Source organism: Pristiophorus japonicus, chromosome 13 (genome assembly GCF_044704955.1).
Source record: "Pristiophorus japonicus isolate sPriJap1 chromosome 13, sPriJap1.hap1, whole genome shotgun sequence".
NCBI lineage: Eukaryota > Metazoa > Chordata > Chondrichthyes > Pristiophoridae > Pristiophorus > Pristiophorus japonicus.
The window spans coordinates 158,978,405-158,992,682 of record NC_091989.1 but is presented as its reverse complement, the minus strand read 5'-3'; the positions used below and the strand labels follow the sequence as shown (position 1 = coordinate 158,992,682).

The window sequence follows — 14,278 nt, the reverse complement described above, 5'->3', positions numbered from 1 at the left end:
CATGAAGATGATGGTTTTTCTCAGTAGCAGGGCTTGCAATACGGCCTAGAAACCTGTCCTCTGACAGGAGAATCCTAGTCAGCATCATTTGTAATCTAATCCTGTAGAAATGATGCCCTGAAGGGCTGGAATTGTTAAATTTGATCTGCACTAGAGCAGCTAACTGAAAACTCAGCACCATCTAAATAATGGCTTCCAGTTAGAGATGGAGCCTAAATTAGGTACTCAAAGTAGGGATACATATGTAACCTTGAAGTGTAGGTGTGCAGCTGGAAGCATGGGTATTATCTATAGCATAGTATGATTGCAATATAACAGCACTCATCCTCAAGGTCAGTGGCTTGGAGGCAAACAGTGGGCCAAACTGCTTGGCAGTGATCAGGATGTTCAACGACATAGGTAAGAAACAAAACACTAATACACGAAGGACATAAATAATAAATGTATTGAGTCTGACAAGCAGATGTCATGTATTGATGAGTTTGCATTGGTTGTATAGTCTACAGAAGAGATAACAGGTTGAATGTGTTGAGCAGATTTGGTTTTTGCTGGCTCGAATACAAACTTGTACTTTCATATTTTTATTAAAAAAACAAAAAATGTAGTTGTACCTCATTGGATTCAATCAATATAAAAGAAAATACTGCATTTATATAGCACCTTTCATGTCCTTGGGATGTCCCAAAGTGCATTACAGCCAATGAAGTATTTTCGAAGTGTAGTCACTGTTGTAATGTAGGAAACACAGCAGCCAATTTGTGCACAGCAAAGTCTCAAACAGCAATGTGATACACTCTATATATCAGCCGTGGCTCAGGGTATATCCCTATAAACCACTACTTCCTGTAAATATACATTAAAAATCACTATGCCTGGTTAAGTCTGAATTTGTGGAATTGTCCTGAAATTGACATGGGTCAATGGAACAGTAATAGTTTTGCATCTTAAGGCTACAAATTATTGGCGTAAGACAAAGATGATCGCATACAGCGACTATTTAATATGGGTCACTATTGATTCACATTAAGTAGCCCATGTGTGATCTTTTCCATGTTTATGCCAGATAATTTGCAGTCTTAAGGTATTAATGTCACATTGACCAGCGTCAATTTCAGAACAGTTCCATAAATTTAAACTCAACCATCCAGGTAACTCAGTCATGAATTAGGTAAAACACTTGCTTTAGATCTCTGTGATTACAGGTTGAAATCCTCAACCTACTTGATAACTTAAACCACGTCTGTAATAGATTTAATCTATTCTTAGCCAAACTACTGGGTTAACCATTTGACAGAGCTGGAGTGTTTTGCATCACAAGAACATGCCATCTTAGATTTAATAATGAGTAATAGGCCTGAATTAGTCAATGATCTAACGGTAAGGGAACACCTAGCTAACTGACCGTAATATGATAGAATTCAATATTTGGTTTGAAAGAAGTGCGAGTCACGAACCAAGGTTTTAAATTTAACTGAGGCTGACTTTGGAAGGATAAGGCAGAAATTGATCACAATACACTGGGCAGAACTACTAACTGATAAAACTACAGATGAACAGAGGGAAGTGTCAAAAAAAAAGTATTTGGTCGAATACAGGACGTAAAGGTCAAGAGCTCTACTTGGGAAATTAAACCTTGGTCAACAAGGAAAGTAAGAGATTGTATAAAACTAAAAGAAAGGGCTTCTACAGAGGCAAAGAACAGCAGGGAGCCCGTGGACCGGGAGATATATAAAGAACAGCAAAGGGATACAAAGGAAGTGGTAAAAGCTGGAAAAAGGAAATACAAAAAAAGCTTGCATGGGATATTAAGGACTAAAGGTTTTTACAAATATATTAAGAGAAAGAGGGTGGCTATGAGTGATGTGGGCCTCTTAATGACAGACGCTGGTGATAATTGTAATTGGAAATCAGGAAATGGAAGGCTTACTAAATAACTATTTTGCATCGGCCTTCACAGCTAAACTACCAGAGATACAAAGAAAACTAAAAATGAATCAAGGGGAGGAGCCAACTAAATTCAGTATAAGTAAAAACATGGTGATGGAGAAAGTAATATTATTAAAGATATGAAAAAACTCCAGAACCCAATAGTTTCCATCCCCGGGTATTAAAATTAGGTGAGGAAATTGTTGATCCGTTAGTCATAATCTTCCAAAATTCTCTTGCTTCATGAATTTTCCTCTTAGATTGGAAAACTGCGAATGTCACTCCACCATGCAAGAATGGCAAAAGATAAACTAGGACATTATAGGCCTATTAGGACAAATATGAGCTGATTAGAGAGTGCCAGCATGGATTTGTAAAAGGGCAAATCATGTCCAATGAACCTAGTTGATTTTTTGAGAAGGTAACTAATGTGGTAAATAAGGGAATGTCAATTTTGACAAGGTTCCACATTAAAGAGCCGGAGAACAAAAATAAGAATGTGTGGAATTGGATGTGAATCTATTGGGTTCGATAAGAATTGATTAGGAGGTAGGAGACAAGTGTAGGGATAATGGGTACAAATGTTCAATTTAAGCTGTGCGACTGCATAGCTCTCTGGACCTTCCATGCAGCCGGTTTTTCCAATGGTAAAAACCGTGCATGCGTGGCAATTTGAATGGGCCCCGCGGCCCCAAAAAATTAACGGGAACATTGATAGGTATGTACTCAAATTGACACGGTATGACTCGTGGTGTCCCCTAGTGGCACAGTAGATGGGAGCAGAAAGTTGCTATGGGACATTCATAGATTAAGTGAGTGGGAAAAACTGTGGCAGATGGAGTTCAATGTGGGAAAGTGTGAGGTCATCCACTTTGGACCTAAGAAAGATAGATCAGAGTAGTTTCTAAATGGTGAGAAGCTCGGAACTGTGGGCGAGCAGAGAGGTTTAGGGGTCCAAGTACAGGAATCACTAAACATAGCATACAGGTCCAAAAAATTATTTAAAAGGCTAATTAAATGTTGGTCTTTATCTCAAGAGGGCTGGAATACAAAGGGGTGGAAGTTATGTTACAGCTGTACAGAGTTCTGGTGAGACCCCATCTTGAGTACTGCGTTCAATTCTGGGCACCATACCTCAGAAAGGATATATTGGTCTTGGAGGGTGTGCAGTGCAGATTTACCAAAAGGGCTAAATGAGGACAATTTGCATAGACTAGGATTCCATTCACTTGAATAAAGAAGAATAAGCGGTGATCAAATTTAAATGTTTAAATGATTAAAGGATTTGATAGGGTAGAGAGAAACTATTTCTTCTGGTGGGAGAGGACAGAACAAGGGGACATAACCTTAAAATTAGAACGAAGTCATTCAGGGGTGATGTCAGAAAGCCATTTTTCATACAAAGGGTATTGGAAATCTGGAACTCTCTCCCCAAAAAAACTGTTGAGGCTAGGTCAATTGAAAATTTCCAGAGATTAATTAGATTTTTGTTAGGCAAGGATATTAAGGGTAGCAGAACCAAGGCGAGTAAATGGAGTTAAGATACAGATCAGCCACGCTCTAATGAAATGGTGGAACAGGCTCTCAAGGTTGAATGGACTACTATGGTTCGTATAAGAAAAACACTACTTCGCTTCACTTCAGCCTTTTTTAATAACCTCTGACCATCATGGACCATTGACAGCTCCGCATAACCTTCACCACTTCCAAACTCTCCTGCATAAACATAGGAATGAGTGCAAATCCAGGCTCAATATTTGAAGCAAATAAACTTTGATGGCTTAGTAGAGAAAGATTTATCCTTCGATAAGCGCAGATTTCTTTCAACTGTAAAATAAAAACACCCGAGCTCAGCCAAGCTTTCATTTTGCTACCGAGCTGGAGGACTGAACCGTGGCTTTAGTGATCTAAATTCACCTGAAATTTAACATGGATTAGCTTAGACTCAGAGGTAAATATCATTTGAAAGGACAAGCAAATCCAGACAAATGTAGAAATGGACTATCAAGGCTACCCTGAAAGGGAAAAGGATATGGTTAATATAAGAGTTACATAAGAAATAGGAACAGGAGTAGCTCATATGGCCCCTCGAGCTTGCTCCGCCATTCAATAAGATCATGGCTGATCTGATCATGGACTCAACTCCACTTCCCTGCTCGCTCCCCATAATCCCTTATCGTTTAAGAAACTGTCTATTTCTGTCTTAAATTTATTCAATGTCTCAGCATCCACAGCTCCCTGAGGCAGTGAATTCCACAGATTTACAACCCTCAGAGAGAAGAAATTTCTTCTCATCTCTGTTTTAAATGGGCAGCCCCTCATTCTAAGATCATGCCCTCAAGTTCTAGTCTCCCCCATCAGTGGAAACATCCTCTCTGCATCCACCTTGTCAAGCCCCCTCATAATCTTAACATTTCGATAAGATTACCTCTCATTCTTCTGAATTCCAATAAGTACAGGCCTAACCTACTCAACCTTTCCTCATAAGTCAACCCCCTCATCCCCAGAATTAACCTAGTGAACCTTCTCTGAACTGCCTCCAAAGCAAGTATATCCTTTTGTAAATATGGAAACCAAAACTGCATGCAGTATTCCAGGTGTGGCCTCACCAATAACCTGTATAGCTGTAGCAAGACTTCCCTGATTTTATACTCCATCCCCTTTGCAATAAAGGTCAAGATTCCATTGGCCTTCCTGATCACTTGCTGTACCTGCATACTATCCTTTTGTGTTTCATGCACAAGTACCTCCAGGTCCCGCTGTACTTTGCAATCTTTCTCCATTTAAATAATAACTTGCTCTTTGATTTTTTCTGCTAAAGTGCATGATCTCTCACTTTCCAACATTATGCTCCACCTGCCAAATTTTTGCTCACTCACTTAGCCTGTCTATGTCTTTTTGCAGATTTGTTGTGTCCTCCTCACACGGTTAATGTGGTAGATTAACCAACCAATGTGCTATTAAGGGGATCATGTATTATATCAGTTGAGCTGCAATATAAATGCACAATAGAAAACACTGCAGTAAAATTAAAAGAATGTTTAAAAACATGCAACAAGGTTGAAATAACTTACAACAATTAAAATAAAGCATATCATACCTACAAAAGCAAAATACTGCAGATTCTGGAAATCTGAAATAAAAACAGAAAATGCTGGGAATAACCAGGCCAGGCAGCATCTGTGGAGAGAGAAACAGAATGATGGCCTTCCATCATACCTACAAGATGATTTTAAATTGCAAAATTATAGTGCAGATGCACACAAGAGCAGATCTGATTGTAAAAAACTTGAATGATAAGAATTGACCATCACAAAAAGGTTAAAGTGCATCATTACAAATTAAGAGTATTTGAACAGAAAAAATACAGCAAATTACTCTTCCAACAGTTTCCTTAGGAACCGCATGGAAAGAACATTACCATGAGGGGCATGTTTCTAAACAGGGTATTTACATAGAATAAACAGCACGGAAACAGGCTATTCAGTCCAACAAGTCTATGCCAGTGTTTATGCTCCACTTGTACCTCCTCCCATCCTTCCTCATCTAACTATCAGCATAACCCTCTATTGCCTTCTCCCTCATATGCTTATCTAGCTTCCCCTTAAATGCATCTGTACTATTCACCTCAACTACTCCTTGTGATAGCGAGTTCCACATTCTCACCACTCTCTGGGTAAAGTTGTTTCTTCTGAATTTCCTATTTGGTTTCTTGATGACTATCTTGTATTGATGGCTTCTAATTTTGCTTTTCCCCACAAGTGGAAACACTCCCTTTGTATCTACTCTATCAAATCCTTTCATATTTTAAAGACCTCTATGAGGTCTTCTCTTTCAAGAGAAAAGAGACCCAGCTTGTTCATCTTCTCCTGATAGTTTCCACATTAATTTTGATAAGTTTCCACATTAAAATGATAAAGTTAGAAACATTGCATTTTTATGGAACATAAAAATATAAAATGTGTGAGCAGTGTTGATTTTCCGGTGAGGGGGAATACCGCGTTTTTATTTTGTTGTGGATTGGGTTTGTAATTTGTTATTCTGTATGAATGAAGATGGACAGAGATGAGAAGTGGAGCTGGCTATACAGACAAAGACTAAGTCAATGAATAAATAGTCATGAAAAAAAGCAATTGAACCATGACCTAGATCAGTGAATTAAATTCATTATGTAAATAAATGTGTTTGAGTTATAAATATGTTAATTAATTGAGGAATCAGAGAGTGATGAATGAAGACATAAATTAAGATGGAGTCCAGAAATATATTCTTCAAAAAAAAGTATTAAAAATTAACCTTCAGATAAATATGTCAGTTAATAAAACGAAGCAAGTATTACAGAAACAATAAAAACAGTAACTATCTGAATAAAAGGCACAAAGGTTTTAGTTCAGATTTTAATGCTACCAAGAACTCCACAGATGAGACATCTTTGCGTACAACACTCTGAAGAGGATTGTAGAAGGATATAATCACAGAAATTAAAGCTCATTTATTAATAATCAGTTACAGTAGAATAATGCACTAAAAATGATGATAAATGAGCACAGATTATCACTACCACGAAGACTGTTAAAGTCATCAGTGAACTCACAGGCTACAAAGGAAGCACAAGACTTCAATGGGTCTCTTGTGACTGAAGAGACGCTTTCAGGGATTGACTTGTATCCTATGTGTTGCACACTTATGAAACAATGTTCCTGATAACCAGTTCTACAATAAGGACGCAGTGAGATCGAGTGGTAGCTGGCTGTCCAGTGACTCAGGGTCTGGTATTGAACATAGTAAATTCTGTCAGATGTTATGAGATATATAGGACAAGTCATGGTCAGATTTTCCAGCTCTTCTTTTTGCAACATTTAATTTTCATTAATCAACTCTCTTCCACACCCTAGGCGAGACTGAATTTACCATTCGAGATGCATTCTCCTACTCTGTGGGACAGTGAAGGACAACATTATGCAGTATTACCCAAGTCACTATATTATTGATTTTGGCATCACTTTTTAATTCAGATGTCAGTGTTTTGTCATTTCAGAATAAAGCACTTCCAGTCAAATTGTCAAAAAGCAGATTGTTGAACAAAAAGCTTGAGGAGGTGGCATCTTTGGAGGTTTACCGGACAGCATCTCAAACCGGCTACAACTAAAGGTATTTTCAAAATGTTTAATTCTTTCCTTTCTGGTGATTTTCCAAATTACCCTCCAGCTTCCCGAGCTCCCCATCACTGCAGACATTAAATATAGAAAGTTCCAATGTTGATAGCACTAACAAAGTTATACTTTAAAAAGATATATGGCCTGGAATATTCTGTAAAGTTTTAGCGCAACTATGGCAGAAGAGCACTGTTTTTCAACGGCCGAAGTTATGCTCTACATGGTATTAATCCCCAATGTCACAAAAGTAGCGTATCCTCGGACTTTCAACAATGTCATGGGCGATCTAGTATTTAATTAAGTCTTACATCTAGGTACGTAATGCGTGGGGAAGTGTCTACAAGGAACAAAAAATTCGGATGTGTTTTAAAAAAAATCAAAATGTCTAACTGTAAAGCAAACCATGGTGAATAGCTTTTAGTCAGCGTCACATTTGCGCCAAGGGGGTAAAAAAAATCACTAAAATAGACCCAATAATCATAAAAGCTACCAAATGGATGAAAAGTACATAATTTCAGTTGTCATGTTGATTTCCCACGTGCCACTATATAGTCCCAATAACATTTGTAACATAACATATGGGAAATTAAACAATCCTGAAAACTCCACAAAAACTTACTTATCTGACCTTGCAAAAACAAACCCAACTTTTGCTTGCGTGGGCAACCCCTCTTTTAGGACTTTAAGTCTGGCTTCTACCCCATTGCTGGAGCTTCAATCAACAAACTTTGAACTCTCCCTAAATCATAACAAGCAATTCAGAAACCAAAGCGCCCAGTGTCCCACAAGACAGAGAATAGGGAGGTGTGACAAGTGACAGAACTGGTATTAAAGGGCTTAGCAGCTTTGAAAGTGGATAAATCTCCAGGCCCGGATAAAATGTATCTCAGGCTGTTAAGAGAAGCAAAAGAGGAAATAGCAGAGGCTCTGACCATCATTTTCCAGTCTTCTCTGGCTACAGGTGTAGTGCCAGAGGACTGGAGGACTGCTAATGTTGTACCTTTGTTTAAAAAGGGAGAAAGGGATAGATCAAATAATTACAGGACAGTCAGCCTAACCTCAGTGGTGGGAAAATTATTGGAAAAAATCCCGAGGTACAGGATAAGCCTTCATTTGGAATGGCATGGTTTAATCAAGGACAGACAGCATGGATTTGTTAAGGGAAGGTCATGTCTGACTAACTTGATTGAATTTTTCGAGGCGGTAACAAGGAGGTTCGATGAGGGCAGTGCATATGATGTAGTATATATGGATGTTAGCAAAGCTTTTGATATGGGTCCCACATGGCAGACTGGTCACAAAAGTAAAAGCCCATGAGATCCAGGGCAAAGTGGCAAGTTGGATCCAAAATTGGCTCGGAGGCAGGAAGCAAAGGGCAATGGTTGATGGGTGGTTTTGTGACTGGAAGGCTGTATCCAGTGGAGTTCCGCAGGGCTCAGTGCTGGGTCCCTTGCTTTTTGAGGTATATATCAATGACTTGGACTTGAATGTTGGGGGTATGATTACGAAGTTTGCAGATGACACTAAATAGGTGGTGTGGTTGATAATGAAGAAAGCTGCGGATTACAGGAAGATATCAATGTACTGGTCAAGTGGGCGGAACAGTGACAAATGTAATTCAATCTGGATAAGTGTGAGGTAATACATTTGTGGAGGTCTAACAAGGCAAGGGAATACACATTAAATAGTATGACACTTAAAAGTGTAGAGGAACAAAGGGACCTTGGAGTGCAGGTCCACAGATCCCTGAAGGAGGCAAGCCAGGTAGATAAGGTGGTGAAGAAGGCATATGGAATACTTGTCTTTATAAATCGAGGCATGGAATACAAGAACAAGGAGGTTATGCTTGAACTGTATAAAACACTGGTTAGGCCGCAGCTGGAGTACTGTGTGCAGTTCTGGTCACCACATTACAGGAAAGATGGGATTGCACTGGAAAGGGTGAAGAGGAGATTTGCAAGAACGTTGCCTGGACTGGAGAATTTTGGCTATGAGGAAAGATTGGAGATGCTGTTTTTTTTTTTCTAGGGTACAGAGAAGGCTGAAGGGAGACCTGATTGAGGTGTATAAAATTATGAGAGGATTGGATAGAGTGGATAGGAAGGACCTGTTTCCCTTGGCAGAGGGTCAACAACCAGGGGGCATAGATTTAAAGTGGTTTAGAGAAGATATCAGAGGAAATCTCTTCACCCAGAGGGTGGTGAAGGTCTGGAACTCACTGCCTGAAAGGGTGGTAGAGGCAGAAACCTTCACATTTAAAAAATACTTGGATGTGCACTTAAAGTGCCATAACCTACAGGGCTACGGACCAAGAGCTGGAGAGTGGGATTACGCTGGACAGCTCTTGGTCAGCCCGTGCGGACACGATGGGCTGAAATGGCCTCCTTCCATGCTGAAAATTTCTATGATTCTAATTACTGTTATTTATGTAAAATTATGAGTCCCCAACCCCCACCCTTTCTCACCTTCTAGGTACATAGCTCCTGTACTGCAGGATGGTCAAGAAATACTGCCAGGTTTCAGTTTCCTGTCTGTCCTGGCTCTGATTCTGAATGCAATACTTCTCTTCGGCTTTTGTTTGGTTTTACTGACGGTGGCCAGAGTCTGACAGCTGAGAATCAAATCATAGTCACATCAAAAACCCTCAATAAATAGAGTATGCCTAACAATTCTCAACTCACTCAAATAAACCTGGTTTTGTTAATTTCAACCTGCTACTCCAATAAACCAGCTCCCAGGCAACTTCCCTCCCAAAGTAGTCCAATCCCCAACTGCTGGCAAGTTCAAAGCCCCAACCTCCTCCACAAATACTGCCAGACACCAGCACTCCATCACAGTTAGTCTGCTTCTCTCAGACACACCACCACAGGTTCTCCCCACCCTTCCCCAGGTCATCAGCCATGCTCCTAAATACTGGCCCAAGCTTCTGGACATGCACAACCTCACACTTCCAGAAACGAGAAAGAGAACAAAGTTGCACAGGAACAGAAAGATAAACACTGCAACGAGAATATAGAGAAAAATTGTAGTACAGAAATGTAGAGAGGGTCACAAAGACTGTGAAAAAGGCACAGGAAGAGTGTTAAAAAATGTGGTCCATTAGCAATGTCATGAGATACTTTTTTAAATATCAAACTGTTTGTTACAGGCCTAATGCATATATAATGGTGAAAGTCACATCAGGAATGCTCAACTTTTCCGAGCAGTGGTGCAGTAAAATATTTTGAGGGAGACACAATTCTGATTAAACACCATATCCAATACAATTACTTTTGTTTCCAATAAAACAATTTCACATTTATTGGACAAACATTCTCACGCATTTTCACAATCTCAGTTTTGAATACAAGATCAGGGGTTTATATTACAACAGAACATTTTTACATTTATTGAAGAACCATTTCTTGCAGACATCCATATGCAAAAATCCAGATAACCAAATGCAAAAATTGAAACTCCTTTACAAAAATTGGCTGCCTACCTGGTGCTCCCCACTCTCTATATCCTTGTTGCAGTTAGTGCTCTCCACTTAAGTGTCTACTTCACCACTTAATTGTTGTCGCCGTGGGACAACCTACTCTACTGCCATTTCGACCACAGTTTTTCTCCCCCATCACTCATTTTCTAAAGCTGATATCTCTTCTACAATTGGTTTCAGCTTTGAGAATTTCCATGCCTGGAGGACCGTTAAAGGTGTTGTTAAAAGCTGGTCCTAGTTGGGTCTAAATCACCAATGAGGGTATATAGCCTTTTCCAATCCTTGAGGCTTGTGAAGTTCTAAACAACTGAAGCCAATAGCAGAACATACTTATGCACACAAGTAGAAACTAATTGAAATGGGGTTTCAAGAACTGGATAATAGGAATTTGTGGGTCAAGTTTGGCCAGGGGCCATGTCTTGGACACCCCTGCAGTACCTGATAGGAGACTCCTGTCATAAAAGACAGCGCATTCTCTTACTCCTCACCATAGCCAACATCACAGGAGACTAGCTAGTATTTTAAAAATTCAAGTTGGGTGAAACAATTTTGAAGTATGATATTGGAGAATTATTGGAGATGTGAACCAAATCTAATTTTCTCTCAAGGATAATTGTGGCATTTAGGGCCCTAGTTTATGAAGAGACATTCAGAGAAATGAGCATGTTGGAAGAGACTGGAACTCAGTTTAAGATTTAAACTGTGTAATAAATATTGAAATACAATAATGTATTAATCCCAGATTGGAAATTGTGAAAAGATTTAACATATATTTGCATTTGTGGAAGGCACAGCACTACATCAAATTAGAGGTTGATAAGGATACTAAATATCAAGACACTTATTTTACCACATGTAGCTTCATGAATATTCAAATGAAGCTACACTTAGTCAACAAAAATGTCTGAGATTTTGGCCATGTGTCATTTTTGCAGGTCAAGAGGTATGGGTTTCACTGTCACAAGCTTCTACCAGAAAAGTTTCCCTTATGATGCAGACTTTATATAATTGGGCACAAATTGATGTTTACACCCTAGAAGTTACAAATTGATGTTTACACCCTCGAAGTTGCTATTTTGTCAAGATAGCAAAAAGCAGTCTTTCTCGGGCAGAATATATTCATGGGGACCTCTCACCAAACACTGACACACAAACGCCTGGCTGGCTGGACTTTAAGGGAAGGAAAGAAAAAGAAATTACAATGCAAGTAGCCTTTGGCTAATTAAATAAAAGTTGGCCCTGAAACAGTAAGGGGCAGTGTATCTAATCGATCTTGCTGTCTATACAACATGTTTCGACTATAGGTCCTTGGAGAATACCATTTATTCAGCACTTTTAAGTATGTCAGCCTGGTCAGACGACCATGTGACAAGGTACTTTACCAGGAAGTTCTACGATGTAGGGGATTGCTTATTTTCCTCCCTTTCATGGTGTCTGCTGCATTAACTCCCCAAAACCTTTGAAGACAGTTATGCTTATTGTTGAGATAAGGGGTGGAGCTGTTGTATATGAAGATGGATTAAAAATGTAGTTGAGCTAAAATTCTCTTGCACGCTTATTCCTCTTAAATATAGGTGACGGTGTAGATCCTTAAGTTTGAAAATGTTTTCCAAGGAGTAAATTCACACATTAATGTAAAACTAGAAGAAACAAAATTTCAAGGATTTAAAAAAAAATGATACAGAAAACCTAAGCAGTGTGAAAATGTGTAACATTTTAACAGTCAAACAATTCCAGCATAAAAATTAATAACTGTAAGATATCCATTGGAATGCACAGGTTACCCGTACATATTGCAAACATACAGTTAGCTGGCCCCATGCTGAGGACGCACGGATCTACTGCCCAACGTGCAAAACTGGTGATGACAGCAACAAACTGCCGTCACACATACCTGTACGCATTCCATGGTGATGATAAACTTGAATTTTTCCAATCACTAGCACTTGACTATGATGAAATGAAAAACCCACGCACTACATCATAACCACAATTACTGTTATTCTGAGGCACTAGAAAAATGTAGATTAGTTTTTTTTTTTACTTGTAATATACAAATATAAATTTGAAGCCATGAATATTTAGACAATCTTTGTACAAAAATTAAAAAACATAAAACAAAATTGGATAGCAATCAAAGTCCAAAGCGTGCTGGAGTATGTCTTGGTGTCATTGGTGTTCCTGGCTCCCTGCGGCCAGGGGTATAAATCTTGACTGACCTATAAAACAAATACAAATAGTATAAGGGCTATTTCTTCATTTCAAATCAAAACAGAGAGGGAGAGGGAGAGGGAAAAGGGTTTGAATTAGACACAGCAAATCATCTTTAATTACTGCGTTCAAAGTGTTTATAACAATAGCCATTTACATGAATAGTTGCACAAGGCAATTTTCTTTTGTAGTTTGCACCTCCTGTTCAGAACACAAATTAGGCTTCTCTTTTCATCTATATTCAATTATCTTGTCCATCAAATGTCTGCAGCTGTTTTTATTTTCCTGCTCAATTTCTATATGGGCAACTGGCAATAAATAAATAGCTAAAATACTAAAAATAAAAACAGATGGTCAGTAAATACCATTCAGTCATCAAACTGTTTATAGGTTGATATTGATGAAAGGATAAAAAGAAAAACTATTAAGGGGGAAGATTTACTTGGTGCATTATCTATAGTGTAATCATAAATCCATTCTTTATAAATGAGCTTACGATTTTGTTACAGTGAAGGTGCACAGGAAATTTCTCTCCATCTGTTGCATAATGAGAACCAAAAATATTCTTACAACAGAAAACATTTTTTTAAATTCAGCATGGGATCAATGCAGAAAATCTATAATATAACTATTGTCTCAAGAGGAGTTTCTGGCCAAGGAGTCAGAAAATGCAACATTGAAGCGTTACAGCAGCATCATTGGAAGGAGGGTGTAATTATAATGTGACACGTTTACATAGCCAGTTTCCATTATCAATGTGGACATAGGAATTTATAATGGAAAAGTCGGCGTAGGAAATGCATGCTAACAAGATTTTTTTGTATATTGTATATTAATAAAAAAGCATTTGAAGACATTGTTCAAATAATAATCATTATAAACTTGGATTGCACCACAATCTAATTAGTGCTTGTATTGCACTAAAATCAAGCCACAAATGAATGTAGTAAACAACTTTTCCCCCTCTATCAAAGCTGCTTATAACCTTCAGTACACACTATGACCAGTGGGGTAGGTCCCACTTGTGACGCTGATGGTAACTCAGGTCAGCAAGTCAATGGAGATAATCATTTCCATGAGTCGTAATACTGTAGTCTAATTTCATTTAAGATTTTAAGTTTCATTACCTTATCGATATGCTACTACACATAATAAATTATATGGGCATTTTACATCACATTTGGCAACCTACCGTAGAAACTCAGTTTAATTCTGTCTAAAATGCTTTTTACTGGCATTAGGAAAATTCCTCAGGATTGCCTTCTCTGTACTCTCAAAGATAAAAACAGATGGAAGAGCCCATTCAGCTGATCTAGCTCATCTTTCTATAGAAATTCATGATCTACCAACACTGCATCTAACTGCCTCTTGAATAACCCCAGAATTTTTACCTTCACTACTCTATCCAGATGACCATTGCAGGTTCTGACACCAATCCTGAACTTGCCGTTTACCAGTGCGTACCTTTCCCCTTATCCAATGTCATGGTTTAAAGTGAAACAGTGCT

At 38.6% G+C, this 14,278-nt stretch overlaps 1 protein-coding gene across 1 annotated transcript in view; it reads right to left on the bottom strand.

Annotated features, from left to right (window-relative positions):
- Positions 1–10,222: 10,222 nt before the first annotated feature.
- Positions 10,223–14,278, bottom strand: part of dhx38 (DEAH (Asp-Glu-Ala-His) box polypeptide 38) — a 102,706-nt gene continuing 98,650 nt past the window's right edge. The window contains exon 27 of the mRNA XM_070898218.1: positions 10,223–12,779. Within this exon, the coding sequence (XP_070754319.1) occupies positions 12,695–12,779 (85 nt within the window). The 3' untranslated portion in view covers positions 10,223–12,694. The remainder of the gene's footprint in view (positions 12,780–14,278) is intronic.